The sequence below is a fragment of the Carassius auratus genome, unplaced genomic scaffold (assembly GCF_003368295.1).
Source record: "Carassius auratus strain Wakin unplaced genomic scaffold, ASM336829v1 scaf_tig00216962, whole genome shotgun sequence".
In the NCBI taxonomy this organism is placed as follows: Eukaryota; Metazoa; Chordata; class Actinopteri; order Cypriniformes; family Cyprinidae; genus Carassius; species Carassius auratus.
Window position 1 is genome coordinate 55879 of NW_020528818.1, and position 24122 is coordinate 80000.

Genomic DNA, 24122 nt, shown 5'->3' on the forward strand with positions numbered 1-24122 from the left:
CACCTTTTAGAAAGAAAGCAGTCATCAGCTGCTTCCCCTCATTCTGCCTCCTTTCTTTTCCTTCCTGTCTTTCTTTTTTTGAAAGCCGATTTGGGCTTTTTGCGCAGCATGATCAGGCTCCAAGGCTCTAGACTCACTGCGTTACTTGTTTGCCGCCGGGGGTCCAAAGTGTCTGGCACTGAGTTCATAGGTGTTATCAGTATATTCTGAAATGAATAACGACATCAATTGGAGGGCCCAATTAATTCGAATTAGGCTACAAAAAAAAAAAAAAAAAAAAAAAAAAAAAAATTAATTGATGGGATTTCAAAGGGCCCTCTCCCTAGACGGGGCTTTGTCAGGTCCACTTTTCCCCCCACTACCACGCCCATGTTCACATGTGATACTCTACATTTTAAACGTGTCGTTTACCATGTCTTCAACTCTTTTAAACTTCTTAAATTAGCTCAAGAAAGCATGTCAGCAAAACTAATTAACGTTGTCTCTTTACACACCATTAGTATGAACACATATTACAGTTTCTCTTATGAATCAACAGATTACTTTTCTTTAAGCACTGTCACCTGTAACTTAATTGTTAAATTAGTTCTCAAAAACACCAGTTTGGTATTCATTCACTCCGTTTTCACATTTCTATGACCGCATGGTCTCTGCCATCAGTTTAGCATTCACCAGTTGTACACGTGATAACTTAGACACGCGGTAAACTTGAACCGAACTTTTAAACATAAATACACAATGCATACACTTCAAACAATGACACTCGCCATTTTTTACAGCCTTGACTTACATAAAGTGTATTTCCACTACAATTTACTAATATCATACCTGGGGCCTGTTGCACAAAAGTAGGATAAGGGATTAAGCCAGGATATCTTGGTGATCCTGGCTCAATTGATCCCTAATCTGGTTGCACTAAAGCTGGATAGGGGGCAGGAGGATATGTTATGGTATAAATTACCATGGAGATTTATTCTGTGGAGCTAGCCTGCTCCAGACCAGGCTAAATTCCAGGATCTATTTAATCTCATCCCTAATGTCAGTCAGCAGTCGCCACAAATGGAAACCAATAGTTATTTCACTGCTCACTATACATTGTTATCACATAACTAGACCCACTGTCATTATTTAAACGTTTGTGATCATTAATTTCAATCATTTTGGATAAATAATGATTTTTAGATGGTGTTGCTATCATTAGATAATTTACAGTTTCCCATAGACTATAAGGCTATATATAAAATGATAGAATATTAGGGCCACAGAGGGAAAAAAAAGACAAGTCATAATATTGTAACCAGTTGTTTTAAAGGAGGACAGTTGTTAAAATGACAGATGTGGGGCATTTCGTGAAACATTATGTTCCTTTATTGAATAAGGACAAAACAAAGCAGGTAAACTATCAGCTCCTTTCGAAACTGAAGTCACAGTGACTCTACAAGATGGAAAGCACAGAATTAAAGCATATTATACAAAATGATACATACACATTCAAAGATCTGTATATAACACACCCTGCATGTCTGCACACTTAAATAAATGCAGGACAAATCCATACACATCAACTGAACAGACAAATGAATGGATGCAGTAGCCTCCCTGCAGCCTTGTATTACACACAGTATACCGCACAAACATCATAAGAGGCCAAATTCGTAAAAAAAACCAACCCAAAAAAACCCTATTTCCTCTGCCACAGCAGGACATTTTTTACCTAAATTGAAAGCACACATACTAACTAAAATAATTCAACACATATTGGTCCCTCAGCAGCCGACCACTGTCGTCATCAGGGAAGATTGCCGGATTGTCCCAGTCCATGGCTGGTGGCACTCTGGGGGCCCTCTCCTTCCTCAGGCAGGCCACATTGTGGAGGACAGCACAAGCCACAGTAATATCACATGCCCTAACAGGGTTGACTCTTAATTTGTGAAGGCAGTGAAAGCGTGCCTTCAGGAGGCCAAAGGTCATTTCAACTCTGGCCCTGGTCCTGGCATGGGCATGGTTGTAGGCCTGCTGTGCTTCCTGGGGGTCTGTGAAAGGTGTCAGGAGAAAAGGCTGGCAGCCATACCCCCTGTCTCCCAGCAACACACCAGAGAATTCACCTGTCAACACAAAATCTCATCATTACTACCTCATAAACACAGTGATATTCTTGACACAGCCATGATGGTTATAAATAGGGGTTGTGTGGCTTACCTTGTGATAGGCACTGATAGATTTCAGAGGCCCGAAAGATTCTGGAGTCATGGACTGAGCCAGGCCATTTTGCCACAACATTGCTGATCACACAGTCAGCATTGCAGACCATCTGAAATCATAAGATGAGGAATATTACACCAATCAATGCACATCATTGGCAATGCAGAGTGTTCGTCAATGGACAATATCAAAAAGTTATGTTCACCTGAACATTAATGCTGTGAAAGGATTTCCTATTCACAAAATCGGCCTCATGGGCACCTGAGGGGGCTTTTATCCTTATGTGTGTGCAGTCCACTGCACCAATGACATTGGGGAAACCGGTCACACAAAGTAATGAGTATCCTACTATGTGTTAACAGTTGTCCTGTAATTTGTAGATCCTCTTACCTGCAATCCTATAGAACTCCCCTTTCATGTCACAGAGTCTTCTGTGGCCAGGGAAGGAGATGAAGACATCTGCTAATGCTTTGATAGCCAGACACACACTCCTTATTGTGCGGCAAATTGTGGCCTTGTTCAGCTGTTCTGCATCCCCCCACTGAGTACAGGAAGGCTCCACTAGCAAAAAAGTGCAAGGCCACACAAACCATTTGCTCCACACTCAGTGCATGGCTCCGTGCAGTGCGGTGCTTAATCCTGGGACCCAGTAGTCTGCATAGATACCGGATGCCATCTGCAGAAAACCTGTATCTTTCATATAGATGGTCATCAGGGAAGGCCAGTGGGTCCAACCGGTCCCTGAAGACCCTTTCTCGCCTGAAGGCTCTCCTCAGCACAAGTGCTTCTTCATCCACCACATCTCGCAAGAATGGGCATGCCATTGTCAGAGCAGAAAGTAACACACAATTTTGGGCCTTCATATAGGCTAGTGGCCACACCTGGTGCTGGGGGGGTGGGCAAAAGAGGCCGGTGCCTTATAACGATGACTTGGTTGTACTGATTGCTGTGAAAATAAAAGATACCTTAGAAAGATGCCACCGTCCTGTGTGCTCACAATAAGAGCTCATATGTCATGGCTCACTTGACTTTACGAAAATATACCTAATTTTTATTTTGAGCTGTGTCATCTTCTTGGAGCTGGGGGAGGAAAGAAAAATAATGATGAATACATTTGTGTTACAGTTAGCATACAGTGTACATTGAAGGCATATCTCACCTCCCTCTCAAGTTTTTTTATTTCAAGGTCCAGTTTCCTAATTGTCCTCTTTTTTATTTCGGACTCCAGTGCAAGATTTTCTATCTTTTTCTTCTTGTACTGAATGTCTATGTCTGCCAGTTCTATTTGGCGCCGGAGGTGGTTGCCATACAACTTTCTGATAGCTTGTGAGCTCTGTGAACACAATACAATTAGCGCAGCTGGAATTTGGCAGGATGTGGTGTCCTTTTATTAATACGCACTATGTTGCCAGGCTGGTTTTCCCACTGTATAGCATCTGGGTCCTGTAAAAGAAATTCGATTTTTTGATTTTGATGAGGACTCCTCACCATTGTAGAGTAAATAGTACTTTCACAGTCTTAACATGATACCTCATGCCTTCTGGAATCCAGAGAGATGGTCTCCTCCTCATCATCGTCTCCATCATGTGCTGTTGCTGCTGCACTGGGGCTTTCACCCTATCACATTTAATCGGATTCATATTGAAGCTAGTAGACAAGACATGCCAGGCCTACAGTATGCCTTTGATGGAGAACTCACTGGATCAGCATCGTCTGGTGCTTGTGCTGGTGGCTCTAACAGGAACACAGTGCTGCCAGACACTGCAAGGCAATAGGTAAACCAAAGTCAGACAGTCCAAATTGATTCAATATGAATGTGGTTGTATTCCATGTAGAGATGGAAGGACATACCTTAAATGAAGCGGGTGGCATCTTGGGAGGAACCTATGCTCGTCTCTTTCCCCCCAGGGATCCCCTCTAAGACGGGCCTGCCTTTATTTAGCTCCAAGGCCATGTCCTCTGCTGGGGTAAGGTCAGCCTTTGGTGACCCACCACCCATGCCTTGTCTGTGGGTATTCTTTTTCACTGCTAAAACAGTACAGACAATGTGTGAGCAGGCACCTTCTGGGTACAATATATGCTTGTGCTTTGTTAAATATTAGTCAGGGACCATACCATTCTGCAGAATGTTCTTGTATTTGATTTTGACCTGCTGCCATGTCCGTTTTGGCCCGTTCATGTTTAATCTACATCACACGCACACACACACACACATTCTTTATCACAAGAACATTTAATGGAGTCACACTGACAAAAATGACTTGGTATTTTTGTATTGTTTTCAGTAAAAATATTTTTTAAAAAAACAATAAAGATGTATTTTCTTGATTTTCTAAATGACCTAGCAAAATAAGTATAGGTTTAGACCAAAAATATAAACTTCAAGTAAATGTGTGCTTAAAACAAGCAAAAAATTTAAATATCTGTCAATATAATAAGAAAAATTCTCTTGAAATAAGTTTACTTTTTCCATAAACACTTACTTTTAGAAAAGTTCTCTTGTTTCACTGGCAGAGTTTTTTGCTTATTTTCCTAGGTTATTTTGCTCTAGAAAATATTTAAGATTTTTTTTTAGATTTTTTTTTTTTTTACTGAAAACAAGACAAAAATACTAAGTAAGAAAGACATTTTTGCAGTGCAGTGAGCAACCGACCTTGGGTCCTTTGAAAGGCGCTATATAAATTAAAGTGATTATTATTATAGCTCATCTATGTATTCAAGAAAATGTTATTTATATAGCACTTTTCACAATTGTTTCATTCTGTCAAAGCTGCTTTACATTAATAAAAGCAGGGGAAACACAAAAAAAAACCGGTGGACAACATAATAAGCAGAGTACAACGGCTAAGATTAAACCGTACTGAGCGTAGTAACGTAAAATAATAATGTAAGGCTTTAATAATAATATATCATAGATTTATACAGTGTGATGGAGTTACGTTACACAATTTCACTCATATATGCAGTGCATTTCAATAAAAAATGTAACCGTTTCATAATTGCAGTACAACTGCGTTTTTGGAGATGTGAATTAAATATTTGATTTGTAATTGTGATGTTTCAGCGGAGCGGTGAGTGTGTAATTGTGCACTACTTACGCATTCAGGCGGTCTGCAATACTTTGCCACGCTTTTTCTCTTTGCTTTATCACTGTGGCGGTGTTGCCTTTCTTCTTAATTATATCTTTTACCTCCTCGTATGCCTCCATGAGGATTTGTGCTTCCGACGGGGAAAAGTACGCGGCTCTAATTACCATGGTAAATCAGTTAATCTGTGATCTGTGGCGGGGTCTATTTGAGTGAGCCGTGAGCGCGCACCTATCCAGGATTGGTTTCACCTGGCTTAATGAATCCGTGTCTGCTCATCCTGGCTTGGTCTTTGTGCAACCAATTAAGCCTGGACGCACATGTTTTGGCTTTATTGAGCTCAGCTGAGTCATTTATCCCTGATGTCTTAATTCTACTTTTGTGCAACAGGCCCCTGGACAAAACCAACTAAAGCCAAACAACAAACAAAACATCCGTGCGATCATCCCCAATGGATTAAACAGCGTACCGGACACTAACAGTGCGTTTCCCAAAATAGCACAGCTTATTAGAAATAAAGCCCAGCAGGCTTACCTATGCGGTGATTGTTTGCGTGCTTCTCTTCGGAGCTTTGTTGGACATTTCTCGTTGGCGTTTTAGCTTTTCTTTTCTCTCCATTGAGCGAGCAGAATCCTGTATTCCGGGACGCGATGTTCAATCTTTGCGATGGGTCCGCCAAGAAGTGAAGTTCTTTGTTGACAAAATGTAGCGGCTATCTTACGTTGTTAAAAGGCCGCTGAGAGGCTGAAGCAGGAACTCAATGCATTTGCGACGCATATAATAAAGTATCAGTGAGGCAAACCGCTGTTATTCACATTTATTGCTCAGACAGATATTTCTTCACTTTAAAAGTTTGTAGATGGGTATGCTTGCATGAATGAATGGTCAACAAAGAATACATCGTCCTGACTCACCCCCTCTCCCTCTGCCATACTAAGTGAACAGGTGACTAATATTAGTATTCCCAGGTAATCCCGTGACCCTCCACCATGATCACATGACAGTTAACCTTTTCATGTCCCTTTCAGTTTTAATTGCCAATTTGAAATTTCCAGAGTTAAAGAGTTAAAACCAGACCAAGATAAGTATAGTGTAAAGTATGTTGAAGTGTGGTGTTGTTTAAAGTAAATAAATGTTTATGTTCTAGATTTCTGGTTTTTTTCTGAAATATCATAATTTTAGTTTTTGGGATGTTGACGTCTAAGGCCCAATCCTGGCAGTATTTAGTTAAAATGTCAAGGTTGTTCTGGAGACCTTCTGGTGTTTTAGACAGAATTAGTAAGTCGTCTGCATACAGTAAGTATTTGTCCTCTGTGTGGTATAATTGTAGTCCTGGACTGTTTGACTGGTCCAGTAGATCTGCCAGTTCATTGATATATATGTTAAATAAGGTCGGGCTGAGGCAGCAGCCCTGTCTCACTCCTCGCTGTTGAGGAAAATACTCTGTCCTTTGCTGCCCAATTTTTACTGCACATTTATTTTGGTTATACATGTTTTTAATTAAGTCATATATTTTACCCCCTATGCCACTTTGAATGATTTTATAAAACAGTCCGTTATGCCAGATGGAGTCAAAAGCCTTCTTAAAATCTATAAAGCATGCAAATATTTTCCCATCTTTCTTCTGGTGTACATGTTCATTTATTAGCGTGTGTAGTGTGTGAATAAGGACAGTGGTTCGATGTTTAGGGAGGAAGCCAATCTGAGATTTGCTGATGACATTGTGTTGCTTTAAGAAAGATGAAATCCGAGAGTTGATTATAGCGCAAAATACTTTTCCTAAATTACTGGTTACACAGATCCCTCTGTAGTTATTAGGCTCGGTTTTGTCTCCACTTTTAAAGATGGTAGAGATGAATCCTGTGTTCCAGACCTCAGGAAAAACACCTGAACTCAAAATCAAATTAAAAAGTTTGAGTAATGCAATTTGCAATTCAGGAGAGCTGTTTTTAAGCATCTCGTTCTTGATCTTGTCAGGGCTTTATCTTTATCTTGATTTCTGACATTTGAGGGATTTCAGTTTTTCACTAAGTTCTTGTTGGTTTATTGGATAATCTAGTGGATTTTGGTTGTTTTTGATACATGATTCAAGAGCATTCAATTTTTCGAGGACTTTTAATTGGTTGGGATTATTCAGAGGTTCAGTTTGAGGTGTATAGAGCTTCTCAAAGTAATCCTTCCAAATCTGACCATCTTGTTTGGCTAACTCTTGTGGTTTTGTCTTGTTCAGACTGTTCCACATGCTCCAGAACTGACCCTGATCAATTGATGTTGTGCTACAGGTAGTGGTGGGCAGAGCGAGGCTTCATGAAACACTGAAACAGTTGAAGCAAAGTGCCGTATTTGTTTTGAGGCTTCGAAACTTTACCGACACCCGTCTCCACGGTGACACCTAGTGGCCAATTGCCCATGTTATCTGAAACAACTTTGACAAGCCATTTAAAAATAAATAAAAATATTTTGTTTTCGTTAATGTGGTGATATTTTAAAATCCTATAATAATATCCTATATAATCCTATATCATAATAATAACTAGGTTATTTTGGTCATGAAAAATGAATAAAACAAATAAATCCACAATGGTCTAATTTTTTTTTTTTTTTTTTTAAGATTTTTATTCAAAAATATTAATTGCTCTGCTGTGGAAGGGCTTAGCCTACTTCTTTTTTTACTGATAATTTCTCCAGCCTTAGAAAAAATCCTCTCACAAGGGACACTTGTTGCTGGCATGCATAGATATTTTTTAGCAAGGACATACAAATGAGGAAAAATCACAGCTCTCTCTTTCCAGTAACTTAGTGGATCATGGGTTCTTGGCAAAAATGCATCTTTTAGGTACTTTTTAACTTCTACTGTGGCATCTGCTGTGGCACTGTGTATCGCCTGGGTACATGGATACGGCTATCAAAAAGTTTCCATAAACTGTCCTGGGTTTCTGTTGTTGATGTTGTTGTTGATGATGATGATGATGGGCCTGATGTTGACTGTGGCTCTGAATGAAAGTAAAAACAACAATTAGTTACTAAGTCTAAACTGACAGCATATATGAAGTATAAGTCACATAATTATTCAGATGACATAACTCCATAATGTCAGATGAAGAGTGAAACTGCTTACCAGGAGTTGCTGTGTTTGAACGCATCAGCGAAGCACACTCCAGTGTGATCTGCTTTTCAGCCTCCTGGGCTTTGGCAGGATTTCCAAAACCCACATTTTTGAACCTTGGGTCCAGCAGTGTAGCCAGAGCCAAGGCTCTGAATGACTCGTACCCACCACATCTTGAGTGCAGACCTTCTTGCAGGTGTGTGCCTGTTCAAAACACAAGCAAACCATATTGGTTATATTGATAAAAAATAATATGACAGTTGTGGCCAATACATTACATACAGTAGTATGGTCATTGTGGCCTACCTAATTGTGCAGTTGATTCCTGTGCTGATTGGCCTTTTTTCTGCGATAGCTTGTGCTGCAACATCCTGTAAAGTGGTATGAGCTTTGAAGCAGACACTCTCTGTTCCTCTGACAACTCTGTCGTTGCGAGTTTGAAAGGCTGCAGTAGTGACAATGATTCTTGTATAATGTTATACTCAAAACTTGTCAGCGGAGCAGTATCACTGTTTAAATTTGATAGCGCTGCACCCACTGGCTCTCGTTGCTCATACAAGCGCTGCAACATGTCGTAAGTGCTGTTCCATCTTGTGTCCACCTCCTGCATCAGTTTCAGAGCTGGTCTGCCCATCAAGCCCTGCATCTCCACAAGCTTGTCCTTTGCTTTGCAGCTGGATCTAAATAACCCCACTATCTTTCTGGCTTTCTGTCGTATTTCATTGATGAGTGGGGTTTGATCTAGGGCCTTTTTTACAATTAAATTTAAATTGTGGGCAAAACATGGGACATGCCGAAGGTTCAGTAGCTGGGCACTTAAGATCATGTTGGATGCATTATCAGTCACCATACACTGAACTTTGGTGGTTATTCCCCACTCGGCCATTAGCAAAGCTTTAGCCTCCATGAGATGCTGGGCTGTGTGTGTTTGGTAAAACCTCCTTACACCCAGTACAACAGTTGCCAGCTTTGCCTCTGGTGTTATGTAGTGGCAAGTAACACCAAGGTATCCGTCCATATTAATGGAGGACCACATGTCAGCTGTAAGGCTAACAAAATCTGCCTTTTTTAGGTCCTCCATTGTCTTCTCCTTAGAAATGTTGTACCTTTCGGTTACCATCGTTTTAAGTGCCTTCCGGGATGGGAGGACATAGCTTGGATCAAGTTTGTTCACAAAAGCCATGAAACCCTCATCCTCCACGATAGTGAAGGGCTGCAAATCCTTTACCACCATGTCTACAAGAGCCTCATCCAATTCCCTCTGTCTGCCTTTTAAAAGAAAATAAAGATAAAAGATTAAAAGTACTTTCACAAAACTAAATTTCAAAAAAAATAAAAGCTTTTTCATGTTTGGAAAAGTTTATGCTCAGTGTGCAAAGACAGATCAAATACAATATAAAATTACAACAATTAGGAAAACCAAACACAAGCCTAAGTCTATTTAAAACTATGGACTTTCTAAACAGTGTTACATGAAGTACATATTATATCAAACAATGTATACCTTGTTTAGATGGCCCAGCAGTGTCAGTAGCAGGCCTAGGTACAGGGGGAATGTTACCATCCTCTGCACACTGCAAAATGGCAGGATGAGTGCTCCTCAAATGGCGCATCATGGATGATGTATTGTTGAAGTAGGCTAGCTGCCGATCACAATACATACATCTCACTTTATTTGGGGTTTCCAAATGGAAATGCTCCCACGCCACAGATTTACGGCATCTCTTCTGTGGAGCCTCCATTTCTATCTATTCTATTAATGTCTATATATATCTATCTATCTATGAATCTATATATTTATGAAAGTATATATATATATATGAATCTCTCTCTCTCTCTCTCTATATATATATATATATTAATATATGAATCTATATATAAATTTATATATCTATGAATCTATCTATCTATATATATATGAATCTATCTAAATTCTATATCTCTAACTACTGTGCTATCTGTCAATATCTAACTTAGCCTGTATAAATGTGTCACTATATCTATCCTAACTATCTGTCACTGTCTTTAGTTTATCAGTAAATATATTTAACTTAAATGTAACCTAAATATAACTAACTAAATCGCACTATAAATGTCAATAAATCGTAAACGCTATCTCAAAATCTTTCTCCTCTCACAAAAACCCACGAGGTGAAGGTGCATTAACTCCTCTTTTAAACTTTGTGGCAGTTGAGACAGATGTCCCTGTCAATCAAACGCAGACTCGGCAAGCGTGCCACCTGTCGGTCGAGACACTTATGAAACGCGCAGAAGCTTCGTTTAGCCATAGTCACGTGACATGGGTGTTTTGAATCACAGTTCGGAGCAGTGTTTCGAAACATCTACGCTTCGGGATCTCGACACTGTGTCGAAACGTTAGTTATCATTCCCTGTTTAAAAAAAGGCATTTGTGTGTAGAGCCAAGTCAGAGGAGTCTCAAAATTCACACACAAATGCAGTGAAGTTCACAGACCGCAAGCAGTTTGTAAATCAAGATATATGTGTGTGTGCATCAGAAATACATTTCTGAATCTTGTCCTGTGCATTTGTGAATCTTGAGTGCATTTGTACATGTTGTTTGCATTTCTGAATTGTGTGTGTATTTCTGAATTTTGTGTGCATTTCTGAATTTTGTATGCGTTTGTGAATCTTCTGTGCTTTTTAAATTTTGTGTGTGCATTTGTAAATTTTGTGCACATTTGTGTATCCTGTGTGTGTATTTATGAATCATGTGTGTGCATGTATGAATCCTGTGTGTGCATATGTGAATGTAGTGTGTGCATTTATCTTTATTGATACTCTTTTGGCTCCATACTGGAGGGCCACTTTATTTTAGCTCCTACCCTAATTAAGCACACCTGAACCAGCTAATCAAGGTCTTACTATGAATACTGGAAAGACATATGTTGAGTCAAATTGGAGCTAAACTCTGCAGGAAAGTGGCTTCCAGAACAGAGTTTGAACACTCCTGATCTACAGGGTTTCTGCAGGCCTTTAAAAGGTCTTAAAGCGGAGGATGGCTCCTGCCCTTTTTATCGCCAACGGTAAAGTGTACTTTCGGTCCGGTCAATGTTCCCCCGGATGGCGATGCGAACCGCGATTTCCACCCCAATTTTGTATTATTTGTTAAGTTGATTAAACGTTACAGGGACAAAGGTTTTTTTTTTTTTCTCAAACTTTTAAGTGTGCCTAATCTAGACCACACATTGATACACTGTGTCCCTTAAAATAATTAAACTTACCTGGTCTTAAAAAAGTCCTTACTTGGTCCTAAAAAGTTCAAAGTTATTTATGAAGTATTCATTTTAACCTTCAGAAAACCTGCAGACACTCTGCTCTACAATAAAATGCTCACCCAACTATGTCATCATAATTTTGAACTGTATTATTGTTACATTGAGTTTAATTTTATGGTATTTATCTCCCATCTTTGTTTATATATATATATATATATATATATATATATATATATATATATATATATATATTAATATATTAGGTGAACTATCTGCGCTCAATCGGGGGTTCGAATCCAGGAGCAGCTGTTCGGAAAATGCTGCGTAAAGTGGCAACCAATGAGGTCCTGGGTGCATTCAGCCTTCGGGGGAAGAAATCAAAACTAGCCTTCCAAGACCTCAGGATTTGTTCCATTATTATAGGTAAGATTTAATCAAACTGACAATTACTTTAGAGGATTATAATAAAGTAACTCTTGAATATCACATTGTAGAATAAAACATGTTTTATGCTTTCAGGGGAGCGTTTCCCTAAACCTTCTTAACGCTATACGTCGTTCTTAAGTTAGGCCACCTTATCATTAAAGTGAAAGTCGTAACATTTGCCAAGTCGCCCATACTCGGAATTGGTGCTATGCATTTAACGCATCCAAGTGCACACACACACAGCAGTGAGAAGTGAACACACAGTCAACACACACCTAGAGCAGTGAGCAGCTATAGATCCAGCGCCCGGGTAGCAACTTGGGGTTCAGTGCCTTATTGAGGGTGGGAGAGAGCACTGTTCATTCACTCCCCTCACCTATCCTGCCACCTACAACCATCATGTTAACTCCCTAACCACAAGGCCACAGCTGCCCCCATTAATAATAGTAATACCTTCTGTAAGTCATACTTTCGTAAGATTGGTCTGGACCACTATACCTTATCACATTTGACAATTTACAGTTCTTTACATCTCATTCTATACGAATATAATAGTCGTGCAAAATCAAACAATGTGCCGTCTGCGGAACCATTTATGTGCACTAAATCTTTAGAAAACAAACAAACGAATGAATTAACTAATTAATTAATCGCACGGCAGCAAAATAAGCAGGTTTTTATTTCTTTGGTATTTGGAGGGGTACAAATGGACGCAATCTGATGAATATTTAACTTTGTAGTTGGCCGGCTAAAACCATAGACTGTAAAAATGTCATCACTGGATGGGTAAGTCAATTGTGTTGTTAGCTAACGTAATCGACCCCGTCTTTGTAGCGCGCTAAGAGACAGCATTATAGGGATACGCACCCCAGAAATGTATATACAATGCACAGTATGCATGGTTGTTTTATTATTTCATTCTACTTCTAGGAGCAACACAGAAGAATTTTAAATCACTGAAGTCAGTTGAGGTGGAGGATCTGATTTCACTGGCCCTAAAATTTGCCCCCCACAGGAATTGAAAATGGTAATTACACTTTATTAAAATCTATTTTGATATGCGTTACAACTGTCAATAGAACTGAGGCAAAAGTATCTTATCTAATTTTACTGTAAGACTGAACAATATTGCCAGCAAGAACCCCTTTTAACAATCTTCAACGGCAAAAATGCAAGTAATCGCGCTGGCCGCTTCAGTTAAAAAAGTGCATTCCACAGTCTGCACAAACATTTGAATATGGGCCAATAATAGAGCAGATTTATAGGCCTGTAGTTTTTTTAAACCATATTCACCGGTCTACATTAGACAGATATGAGAGCTGTAGCTACCTATAAATTGAAGGATTTTAGACGTTTTAATATGATCTAACCAACTCCAGGGTACGGCTAAAAGCAGCCAAATGCACTACACACCATAAACCCGTCTTTTTAGACAAAAAACAGTCATAGGTGTCATGGCTAATGTATAATGGGACTGAATTTGTATTTAACAATTTTAAATACAATCGCAAATAAATTATAGCATTATCAATAACTCTGATCTATGGCGAGTTTAAGCGCGCGCACACACACACACACACACACACACACACATATCGGTATAAATCACTGAGGCTGTATACTCTGTGAAATTAATCTCTTTCTTTCTTTGTACGTGCATCTGAGCTTTTTCTATGATGAGAGAATTCGCGGAGGCGCACTCAAAACTGATGCCTTTCAGCGATGACTCACTTTAAAAACGCCTAAAATTAAATGTGGTGCAACATGCAGATCTTAATTTGATTCCATAGTCGACAATGTTTTATTTGTTTATCATTAGTTGCTGTTAAGAATGTCGCTCTCATTAAAAAAAAAAAATACAGATTTTAATTACTCATTTATGGATCAAATCATTAAGATACAAAAATTATGATTTAAGTAAAATATGCTGAATATATAATTTTTGTACAAATATGTATAAAAATGCTATAAATAGCCAGGCTGCTAATAAGACTGCAGTTTCACGTTTTGCGTCTGCATAACAAAATACATTTTTAAACGTGATGATACGAAATAAAACGAGACGTATAATGAAGAAAAATATTTAGAAAAAAGGGGACAAGTAAAAAGGAATTACTTTTTAAACATATTTAAGCAAACTCCCATTTCTTGAAAGCTGTCCTACGTGATCGTGAATAGAACACCTTTCACCGCACAGTTAAAGCGAACCCCCCCCTGCATGATAGCAGCTCACAGACACGCGAAAATTAGAATTAAGTAATGAAGAAAAAAGTTCCCCAGAGTACATTGATCTCAACCAATTCAGCACCAACGCAATGGACAGCACCTCGCAACGACGCACGTAAGAAGCTATAGGCTACCTCAAGTAACCCCCTAAGGCAGAAAAGTTGGCATTTTGAGATCCCTAAAAAACTGAATTGTGAGGAAAAAGTCGCAAATACCTTTTTATTTATCCGAGAACAGGCTTCCAGTAACTTGTACACATGGAATAAAAATATTGCACGGGAAATTCAAAGCATAAATAAATGGTTTACGTTCCACAAACTTGAACAGGCCTAAATATTTGTTCGCATGCGTTAAAAGGTTAACTTGACAGTCCCATATATTACGATTTGACAAGCTGATCGTAAAAGTATGCTGAAGTGACTCTTTATGGTTAGCCATGAATGTATATGTATTAATTTATGAAGTAGAGTATTTATTTAACTGCTCATGTAATTTAATCTGATTTCCATGCTCCTTATGCTACATTTATTTCTTTGTTACTTTTACAGATGACTGAGGCAGAAGAAGAGAAAGACGAGTACAGTGGAAAATGATTATAAACATTTTGTAGTTAGTTGGTAATAATTTATATTTATAGGTAATTTATAGTTAATTTATTTGTTCATGCTACATGCTTGCTTTTGTATGTTTATATAAAATTATTTATTATATATTACTCATTCCTATATTATATATAATTTATTTATTGATGATTAAATGTTTTGGAATTCGACAATAAATCTATGAATATGAACATGGATTGTGGACTGATTTATTTATATAGATTTACTGTTGTATATGTAATTATGTACCAATGGAGGAAAAAGGTAAGAATTAATAAACGTGATGAATTGGGTTAGGTTCCCATAACGTTCCCCTAACGTTAGTCTAACGTTCCCCTAACGTTCCCCTAACGTTAGTCTAACGTTAGTCTAACGTTCCGCTAACGTTAGTCTAACGTTCCGCTAACGTTAGTCTAACGTTCTACAAACCAGAAACTAACGTTCTATTTCCGTAAAGAAAACTTTCCTGGCTAACCAAAAACTAACCTTAAAAAATAACGTTTTGGGAACCAAAAACTAACGTTCCCAGAACGTTTTGGGAACCAAAAACTAACGTTCCCAGAACGTTCTGGGAACCAAAAATTGTTAGTAGGGCAGTAACTTCTAGTGACGGGTCATTCTTAAACGATTCATTAATTTAGAACGAATCTTTAATGTGACTCGGGAAGAACGAGTCGTCTCGGGGAGTGATTCGTTCATTCGCGCATGCGCAAAATACACAGACCCTAAGCGTTGCAGAGAACGTCTAATATGGCCGTAGACAGGCTCTGGCGTTACCAATGCAGTCTGAGCCGGAAAGATAATTGATTGATTAGTCTATAATTATTATTAATGGCAAGGTATCAAAGATAAAATTACAGAGAATGGCAATATTGCATACGAAGAGGTGACATTACATGCAAAGCACCATTTACAGACGTATGTGAACATAATAACTACACAAATAAATAATACTAAACGAAAGCTCTAACAATATAAATAAAAATAAATAAATAATTTTTTTTTTGGAAGATGAAATAGTTTGGAAATTGGAAACCCACTGAGATTTGACAATTGAGTGATTCATTGTATTTGAGGTAACTGACATTTAACTAATAATTCAATTATTTTTGGTGTCTGTGAAGGAAATCAATTCATGGGTTATAACTTTGAATATTAAATACTGATATTAAATTATAAGAGTAGATTTTAAACACTTTATGGTTAGTTTTTGACTCTTAAACTCCTCCTTGTCAGGTGACTCATGAAAGTGAAACTATTACAGCGGGTCTGTTTTATCGTATGAGGAAATAAACTACATTAAGAGAGAAAAACACAGTGAGTATCACGATTTAACAATCATCTTTGATAGCCAAATCAATCCTGACTGGTTTAAAGTGAAGTACAAAAAAAAAGCAGTGTCAGATATTTGTTTAAATGAACAATGAGATAAAACACAGAGTCTGTAAATCGTCAGATTAAACTTTTACTTTGATTTTAACACCGTGCTTGTCTGAATTATGCTGTTTGTGTATAATTTGATTCTGTATAAATGTGAATAATACACTTTTCAAGTCATACTGATGTCTGACTACTGAGATTGATTAATCTCTGATTCATAACTGACTCTGTGATCAACATCTGGATCTGCTTTTAGATGAAACCATGGCCTCCAGAATGAATCTCTCTGAAGAACATGACACACAGATAAAGACAGTCAAGAGGTGAGAAAACCTGAAGTGTTTCACATTTTTAATGTTCAGAAACGATAAATGCACACTACAATATCATTTTCATTTATAGTCAGATTCAGGGGCGTGAATCAGATTTATCTGAACACATGGATGTGTCTGTGAGGAAAAACCCAGCGATGGATGTTTCAGATCTCTGCAGAGAGGAAGACTCTTCTGTTGAGTCCAGGTGAGATATTATGAGTCTCATATTTACTGTAGCTGTGGTGTGTTATGGATATTGTCACCAGCTGTCTCTGTTGCTGCTGGATGTGTCTGTGTCTTTATCTATATGTGTGTATTGGTCCATTTTATTCTGTAATATATGAATGAAAAGAGCACATGGGACAGATTCCTTTTATTCATAGAAAAATAATAATTTAATATTTTAACTCTCAAGTAACAACAGACTCCTCAAGTGAAAGATGAACATTAAAGGGAGATTGAATCAGTGAATGTGTTTCTGTCAGAGCAGAGTGAGATTTACAGAAACCGTTTGTATTTCTGTTATATTTCAGTTTGTGTCAGAATGAATCTCCTGAACCCAGCTGTGTGTCCATCAAGAGTGACGCGTCAATGGGTCGAATAATTGAGTTCAGCTCGGGAGACACATCTGCTGATCTGAGGTGTTGTTTAGTTTACAGTATCAGAAATATATATGATATTAATTATATTCTTTAATTTACTGATGTGTATGCATTACTACATGTTTACAAAAATATTCAATATTTGTTTAACTACAGTCAAAAACATAAAGGACCGCAATCACATACAGGAAAGAAGAACTTAGACTCCATTTTTAAGGTTGGTTTTGTGTGTGTGTGTGTGTGCGTGTGTGTCTGTGTGTGTCTGTGTGTGTGTGTGTGTGTGTGTGTGTGTGTGTGTGTGTGTGTATCCATCCAAGACAATAATCCTCTGGTAAAAAGTGTTAAGAAATGGAGAAATCTGTGAAATCCTCTCTGTAATTGTCATATTTACTTTCCTACACACACGTAAGATAAGTTGTAGGCCACTATAAAGCAGATCAATGTCCACTAAAGTAGAGAAGATGAATCCATATGTAACCTGACTGCTGCACAAAGATGAACATCAATCTAACAAACAGCCAATCCAGTCAAACTCTCTCTTTTAACCTCAGTAACTGTAGACGCTGATGTTTGAGCATACAGTGAAGTTATTAGCAGGTCTGATATAATTCAGTGATGTTTATTAATATTCATGCTTTAACTCTTGTGTATTGATCCTTTGGTTCACCTTCTCTGAGACTGAATGCAGGTTTATTGTTTGAATATTTACTATGATTTCAGGAGCTTGAGCACAAAATCATCTCTGAGTTAAAAAGCTTTAAGAGACTACTGAGTCCAGATTACCCAGAATGCTCTGAAAGAGACCGTTATGATGATGAGGGTCATAACAGAGTCAGAGAGGGTCTTCTGAAGATCACACTGCTCCTCCTGAGGAAGATGAACCAGACAGACCTCGCTGACACACTACAGACCAGTAAGAGCTCTGGATCAGCAGATTATAGCCTGTGTTTTTATTATCAACCTTCTGTCTTCAGTCACTAATGTTCCTGAATGTCACGACACAATCTAATATCGAACAGATCAAACCTAACAATACATTTCTAATATATTGCTCTGTCAATAACAACAATTATTTCCTTTGCTCAGAACTGATGTCTGTGTATCAACAAAAACTGAGATCCAGACTACAGGATAAATATCAGAGACTCAGTGAAGGACTGTCCAATCATGGAGACTCAACACGTCTGAATGAGATCTACACAGAGCTCTACATCACAGAGGGAGGCAGTGGAGAGGTCAATAATGAACATGAGGTGAGACAGATTGAGACAGTGTCCAGGAGACCAGAGACACAGGAGACACCAATCAACTGCAATGACATATTTAAACCCTCACCTGGACAAGACAAACCCATCAGAACTGTGCTGACTAAAGGAGTCGCTGGAATTGGAAAAACAGTCTCTGTGCAGAAGTTCATTCTGGACTGGACTGAAGGAAAAGCCAATCAGGACGTTCATTTCATATTTCCACTTCCTTTCAGGGAGCTGAACTTGATACAGAAACATCTCAGTCTTGTGGATCTTCTAAACCACCTTCACACAGAAACCAAAGAATTAAAGTCAGCAGATTATGAGGACTACAAAGTCATGTTCATATTTGATGGTCTGGATGAGTGTCGACTGCGTCTAGATTTCCAAAACAGTCGGAGCTTGTCTGATGTGACAGAATCAGCTTCAGTGGATGTGCTGCTGACCAACCTCATCAAGGGGAACCTACTTCCTTCTGCTCTCCTCTGGATCACCTCTCGACCAGCAGCAGCCAATCAGATCCCTCCTGAGTGTGTCCACCAGCTCACAGAGGTACGAGGATTCAACGACCCTCAGAAGGAGGAATATTTCAGGAAGAGAATAAATGATCCGAGTCTGGCTGATAGAATCGTCACACACATCCGATCATCAAGAAGTCTGTTCATCATGTGTCATATCCCAGTCTTCTGCTGGATTTCAGCCGCTGTTCTGGAGAGGATGATGGGTAAAGCAGAGAGTGCAGAGATCCCCAAGACTCTCACACAGATGTTCACACACTTCCTGATCTTTCAGACCAAACTGAAGACACAGAAGTATGATGGGAAATATGAAATCGATCCTGATCAGGCTAGAAAGACTATTCTGTCTCTAGGAAAACTGGCTTTTGAACAGCTGGAAAAAGGGAACCTGATCTTCTACGAGGAGGACCTGAAAGAGAGCGGCATTGATGTCAGAGAAGTGTCCGTGTACTCAGGAGTTTGTACCCAGATCTTCAGAGAGGAGTCTGGACTGCAGCTGGGGAAGGTGTTCAGCTTTGTTCATCTGAGTATTCAGGAGTTTCTTGCTGCTTTATTCAAGCTGCTGTCCTCTTCTGAACAAAACACAGGACTGAAGAATGAGTTCAGGTCATTAATGATCAGTTTACTGAAGAGAGAAGTGGACAAGGCCTTACAGAGTGAGAACGGACACTGGGATCTTTTCCTCCGGTTCCTTCTCGGTCTCTCTCTAGAGTCTAATCAGACTCTCTTACAAGGCGTCCTGAGAAAGACAGTAAGCAGCTCTGATATCAATCAGGAAACAGCTGCATACATCAAACAGAAGATCAGGGAGAATCCCTCTCCAGAGAAATCCATCAATCTGTTCCACTGTCTGAATGAACTGAATGATCGTTCACTAGAGCAGGAAGTACAAACATACCTGAGTGGAACAGATAATTACCGTCGTCTCGATGGAGTCTCTCTGTCTGCTGCTCAGTGGTCGGCTCTGGTGTTTGTGCTGTTGAACTCAGAAGAAGATCTGGATGAGTTTAATCTGTGGAAATATGATCGATCAGAAGAATGTCTTCTGAGGCTGCTGCCAGTGATCAAAGCATCTAGAAAGATTGAGTGAGTATTTTACAGTGTCTTTGTTTTATTGACTTTATTTTATACAGAAGGTCTGTGTTTCTCTTCACTGTTCCTGTATATTTTGAGCTCTTTCTTATTTGACACACTCAGCTAACATCACAGATGGCTCTACTAATGATCTGATGAGTTGAATCAAGTGTGTTTGATAAGAGAGATTCATCCAAACTCTGCAAAGTTGAGGTGTCTTCAGGAACAGGGTTGTGTCTCTGATTTTACAAATATTGGATTGAGATCATCATCAATCACTTAAAAGTTGCATTCAGGTTTGTTGGAATAAGTGAAAATAACTCAATTTCAATCTAATAATTCATGAAGTAGCCAGCTATGAGGTCACTGAGGTCCGGACCTGGGTAAATTTTTCATGTTCGAAAATTACATTTGTTCTCTGATTGACTAATTTGCAGCTAAACTCCTCATATGAATGTCTGCATGTATAATTCATGATGTTTAGCGGCCGTTGTGATCACTGCGAGACTCTTCTGAAGTGAACGATGTCTTCAGAGATTTGTGAGTGAGCGAGATCCAGCTATTATAAGCGTTTTTGACTTGTTTTTGCACTAAATGTAACACTTTAGAAAGTTAATAAAGTAGGAAGTTGCGGTTTAGGGTCAGCGATAACTTCATTTTATCTAATTTCCAAAATATTTGAAATAATTTCGGTTTATTTTATTTATTGATATGTTTTTGTTTATTTTAATAGCAACATCTGGCAACATTGCATCGCCGGCATAATCTGGCAGTTTTCAAAAAAAAGCAGCAGCTTTATCTATAGATAAAAGTGCAAATATCTATAGATTCTATTCATACAATGTTAAAAAGGCAGGATTTTCTGCTATTTATATTACTTAATGCAAATAGAGGCAATTATCTGCACCTCAGTATTGTAGTGTATTATAAAATAGTATGCAATAATAACTTATATTATTATATTAATAAATGATTGAGTGTAAATTTTAATTTTAAAATATTAAATGGACGTCATCTTATTGGGACAATAAACCCCAGCTTACCCTGACCCTACCCGATACTTTTTCAACTTTTTGATTATTTCCTTCATTTTCTTCCAAAATAAATGCATTTCTGATGTAGCCCGGGTCGATCGCGTCAGAAAGAACATGACAGAGATTTTATCATCTGCATCACTGAAGCAGATCAAGAATCAGATGTCTTTAGTCATTTTTAACAGCTGATTCACATGTTGTGGGGCAGAGCTAAGTAGCCTCTGTGAACAAGGTTCGCTATCCTCAATCCCAATTGCAAGCTGAAAGATATTATTTGACTTTTTAATCTACACCACTGCTTTTACTTAACTACATTTGATAAAACATATCATTACTCCTTATAATATATCACGTGCTCTGAGACGCAGAAGCGGTGTCTGATTCAAGAACGAACTGATTATTTTACTGTCTATGCTTAAACTGCACCAAAAGATTCATTCAGGAATTAGAATGATTCGATTGCAGCTGTTCTCGAGTCGACATCTCACTGATTCAAATGAACCGTTTAGTGCGAGTCTCCAGTGAACTGAATTCACAACCGGGAGATCTTGTGAGCGCGCGACTGATGCTGCTAAAAGTAAGTTATTAATGTCAAATTATAGGATTAATTATTGAAACTGAAAATCATATTTAGGTCAAAACTGTTAGTTGTTTGTGAGCTAAATCTGCTGTAAAGAGTGATCTGTTCAAGCTCACTGAAATGCGTGAAGTCAGACACATCAATCAGTGTCACTCATGTTTTAGGTAAAAAAAAAAAAAACACGACACATTAAAATAACACAAATTAACGACAACAGCTTTATTAGCCCTATGTGACGTCTGTTTTCATATTGTTTATCAACAGTATACATTTTTTAATAGTTTGGATTAACTAGCCGAGTAGACAGATATGAATGTTTCTTCATAACCAAACTGAAGTAAATATTGTTAGCTGATGCTAACTGTCTAGCTAACAAGCTTGCTGGTGCTTAGTTAAGGTAATCTTTAGATATAAAGTCCAAGTATTTTTATTGAACCATCTAGATAGATTAGATCTGGGGGAAAAGACAGGATGTGATGTTCAGAACATGGTAACTACAGTCAGTGATTAAATTGGCTTTTGTAGAGAATGGGAGCCCTTATTTACGTCACCATTAAAGATTGTGCCATAAAATGACTTAATTTGTTTTACACCAAAGGGGCTATTTTTACTATACAATGCATTATGAAACAACCCGAACAACACTTGTTCAGACGTGTGACGTGTGCAGACATAACAGTTTACACTTTAAATACATCACATTTACTTATTCACATACTACAATTCATGCATTCATCAGCCTCCAAACAGGAGTAAATGCAGGCTCCTCTGGTTTATGCTGTCTTTGTCTACAGACAGCACGGTCTGCTGACCTCCTTGTCATCACACACTTCCTAACAAACTGAGTTGGGTTACACATCTCTAGTGGTGGACCCACTAACTTTACCAACATCAAAGAGGACACATTGACCATCTTCAGCTGATTTCTCAACGGTGTAACAATAATATTCATCGCTGAAAATCCCCTTTCACATTCAGCTGTGCTCACAGCCAGTGTATCTACTGTGTGTTTTAATTTCAGAAGACCCTCTTTAATTGCCATGTTTGGGTTTTCCTTGTAGTCCCTGAAACCTTGTTTGACACTACAGTAGTTCATTGCCAGACTATCACACAGCTGCCTCAATTCTTGTTCTCCATACAGCTGTGGCACTGGAGAGGGCCAGGTGTCAGGGGACAACACATTTATTTGATCAAAAAGCTCCCGCTCATGCTCTGGGACCATCCTGGACTGCATGCTACAACTGAGTGCATGAAAAAAACTTTTCCTGATTGATTTTTATGATTAAACCAAGTTAAGCTTTTCCCTCACAACAGGCTCTAATGAAGCAGACACGTGTAATGTCAGATAACATTGTAACAACGTCGAATTGTGAGACGCGTCAGGCTGTTCAGTCACTGAGAGACGACCTTCTGACTAATGTTTGTGTAATGCTAGATAGGCCTATATATAACCACCATTTAGCATTTAATGTTTTGAGGTTAATTTTGAATTAGTCAGATGTTAGATAATTATATACTTTTTAAATATTTTATTTTTAAATATCAAATTGGTGTAAAAAAAATCTGAACATTTTTGTAACTAAGCAGGATTGTATTAGGTTTAGTAACAACAATTTATATTGTTTCCATGGTGCAATTTCTGATAAGCTACTTTTTTATTTTTATGATTTCAATTCAGTTCAGTGCTTGTGATTTGATTCAATATTGACTCATTTGGATAAATATTATGTAGGCTACACAAGATAGGCATTCATTTTTCTCAAGACAAATAAAGACATACAATGTGTTTTTTTATTTATTATAACAACAACTGTATTTAACTTTGTTCATTAGCTAGAGATCATCCGTTCACATGCCACTATAGGGATCTGTCACGTCACATTTACAAGCGCCAAAACAGTATTTATTGCTCGAATTTCTAAATTAAATTGACAGAATCTGAGAGATGAGATTATTTTTATAACACAAGTATCCTGCCTTGTCTTGTCTGTCGGTCTCGAGTCCTCTTCTCTTTGTGATTTTACTGTGCGTGAGAAAATTGATGTGTGGCGTCACGTGAGAGTTGGCAGCTATGGCCTTAGCAGACAAATCAAATGAAAAACTAAACCGTGCGAGCGAGGCTACATTAGTCACATTAGAAAATGAAGTTGTAGGTTGTGTTTGAATAATTACGTATCTTATTTATCTGAGGTAAATTAAACCAAATACTCACGTATGCTGGATAAAGAATTAGACAGCACAATGAGCCCATCATTATGACGTCTGATAAATCATGTAGTCTGGGTGTCTCTGTCTAGTCTTGATAATTATCCAGTCTCATATGCCATGTATTTACCAGGAGATGAAAAATAATTCAAGTGGAATAACAATATTTGGTGCTGAAGGAGACGGAGCTGAGCTCCGGCCCAATTTAACCTGTGACTCCAGTAATTATCAAAGTGTGAAGTGATGCCCTCTGGGGCGTTTGGCCAGGGCTGTTTTTACACCAC

At 38.3% G+C, this 24122-nt stretch overlaps 3 protein-coding genes and 1 long non-coding RNA gene across 4 annotated transcripts in view; 2 read left to right on the forward strand and 2 right to left on the reverse strand.

Annotated features, from left to right (window-relative positions):
• Nucleotides 1–1530: 1530 nt before the first annotated feature.
• On the reverse strand, nucleotides 1531–4034 carry LOC113099559 (putative nuclease HARBI1). Its single transcript, XM_026264422.1, has 9 exons — nucleotides 3902–4034; nucleotides 3733–3819; nucleotides 3604–3645; nucleotides 3362–3535; nucleotides 3247–3282; nucleotides 2593–3148; nucleotides 2408–2499; nucleotides 2200–2311; nucleotides 1531–2105 (listed from the first exon to the last, which is right to left on the reverse strand). Exons 6-9 carry the CDS (start codon nucleotides 2618–2620, stop codon nucleotides 1735–1737), a joined length of 603 nt encoding a protein of 200 aa, XP_026120207.1. The 5' UTR covers nucleotides 2621–3148; nucleotides 3247–3282; nucleotides 3362–3535; nucleotides 3604–3645; nucleotides 3733–3819; nucleotides 3902–4034; the 3' UTR covers nucleotides 1531–1734.
• Nucleotides 4035–8138: 4104 nt separating this feature from the next.
• On the reverse strand, nucleotides 8139–10036 carry LOC113099558 (zinc finger BED domain-containing protein 4-like). Its single transcript, XM_026264421.1, has 4 exons — nucleotides 9899–10036; nucleotides 8701–9663; nucleotides 8407–8598; nucleotides 8139–8281 (listed from the first exon to the last, which is right to left on the reverse strand). The coding sequence occupies exons 1-4, from the start codon at nucleotides 10008–10010 to the stop codon at nucleotides 8139–8141; spliced, it is 1410 nt and encodes a 469-aa protein (XP_026120206.1). The 5' UTR covers nucleotides 10011–10036.
• A 1869-nt stretch (nucleotides 10037–11905) lies between these two features.
• On the forward strand, nucleotides 11906–14900 carry LOC113099556 (uncharacterized). Its single transcript, XR_003289480.1, has 3 exons — nucleotides 11906–12053; nucleotides 12987–13083; nucleotides 14831–14900. It is a non-coding gene; the product is annotated as an uncharacterized LOC113099556 (long non-coding RNA).
• Nucleotides 14901–16171: 1271 nt separating this feature from the next.
• LOC113099557 (NLR family CARD domain-containing protein 3-like) overlaps nucleotides 16172–24122 on the forward strand; it is an 8905-nt gene continuing 954 nt past the window's right edge. The window contains exons 1-7 of the mRNA XM_026264420.1: nucleotides 16172–16201; nucleotides 16521–16587; nucleotides 16667–16783; nucleotides 17112–17219; nucleotides 17337–17397; nucleotides 17901–18093; nucleotides 18267–20031. Coding sequence (XP_026120205.1) covers nucleotides 16529–16587; nucleotides 16667–16783; nucleotides 17112–17219; nucleotides 17337–17397; nucleotides 17901–18093; nucleotides 18267–20031 — 2303 coding nt within the window. The 5' untranslated portion in view covers nucleotides 16172–16201; nucleotides 16521–16528. The remainder of the gene's footprint in view (nucleotides 16202–16520; nucleotides 16588–16666; nucleotides 16784–17111; nucleotides 17220–17336; nucleotides 17398–17900; nucleotides 18094–18266; nucleotides 20032–24122) is intronic.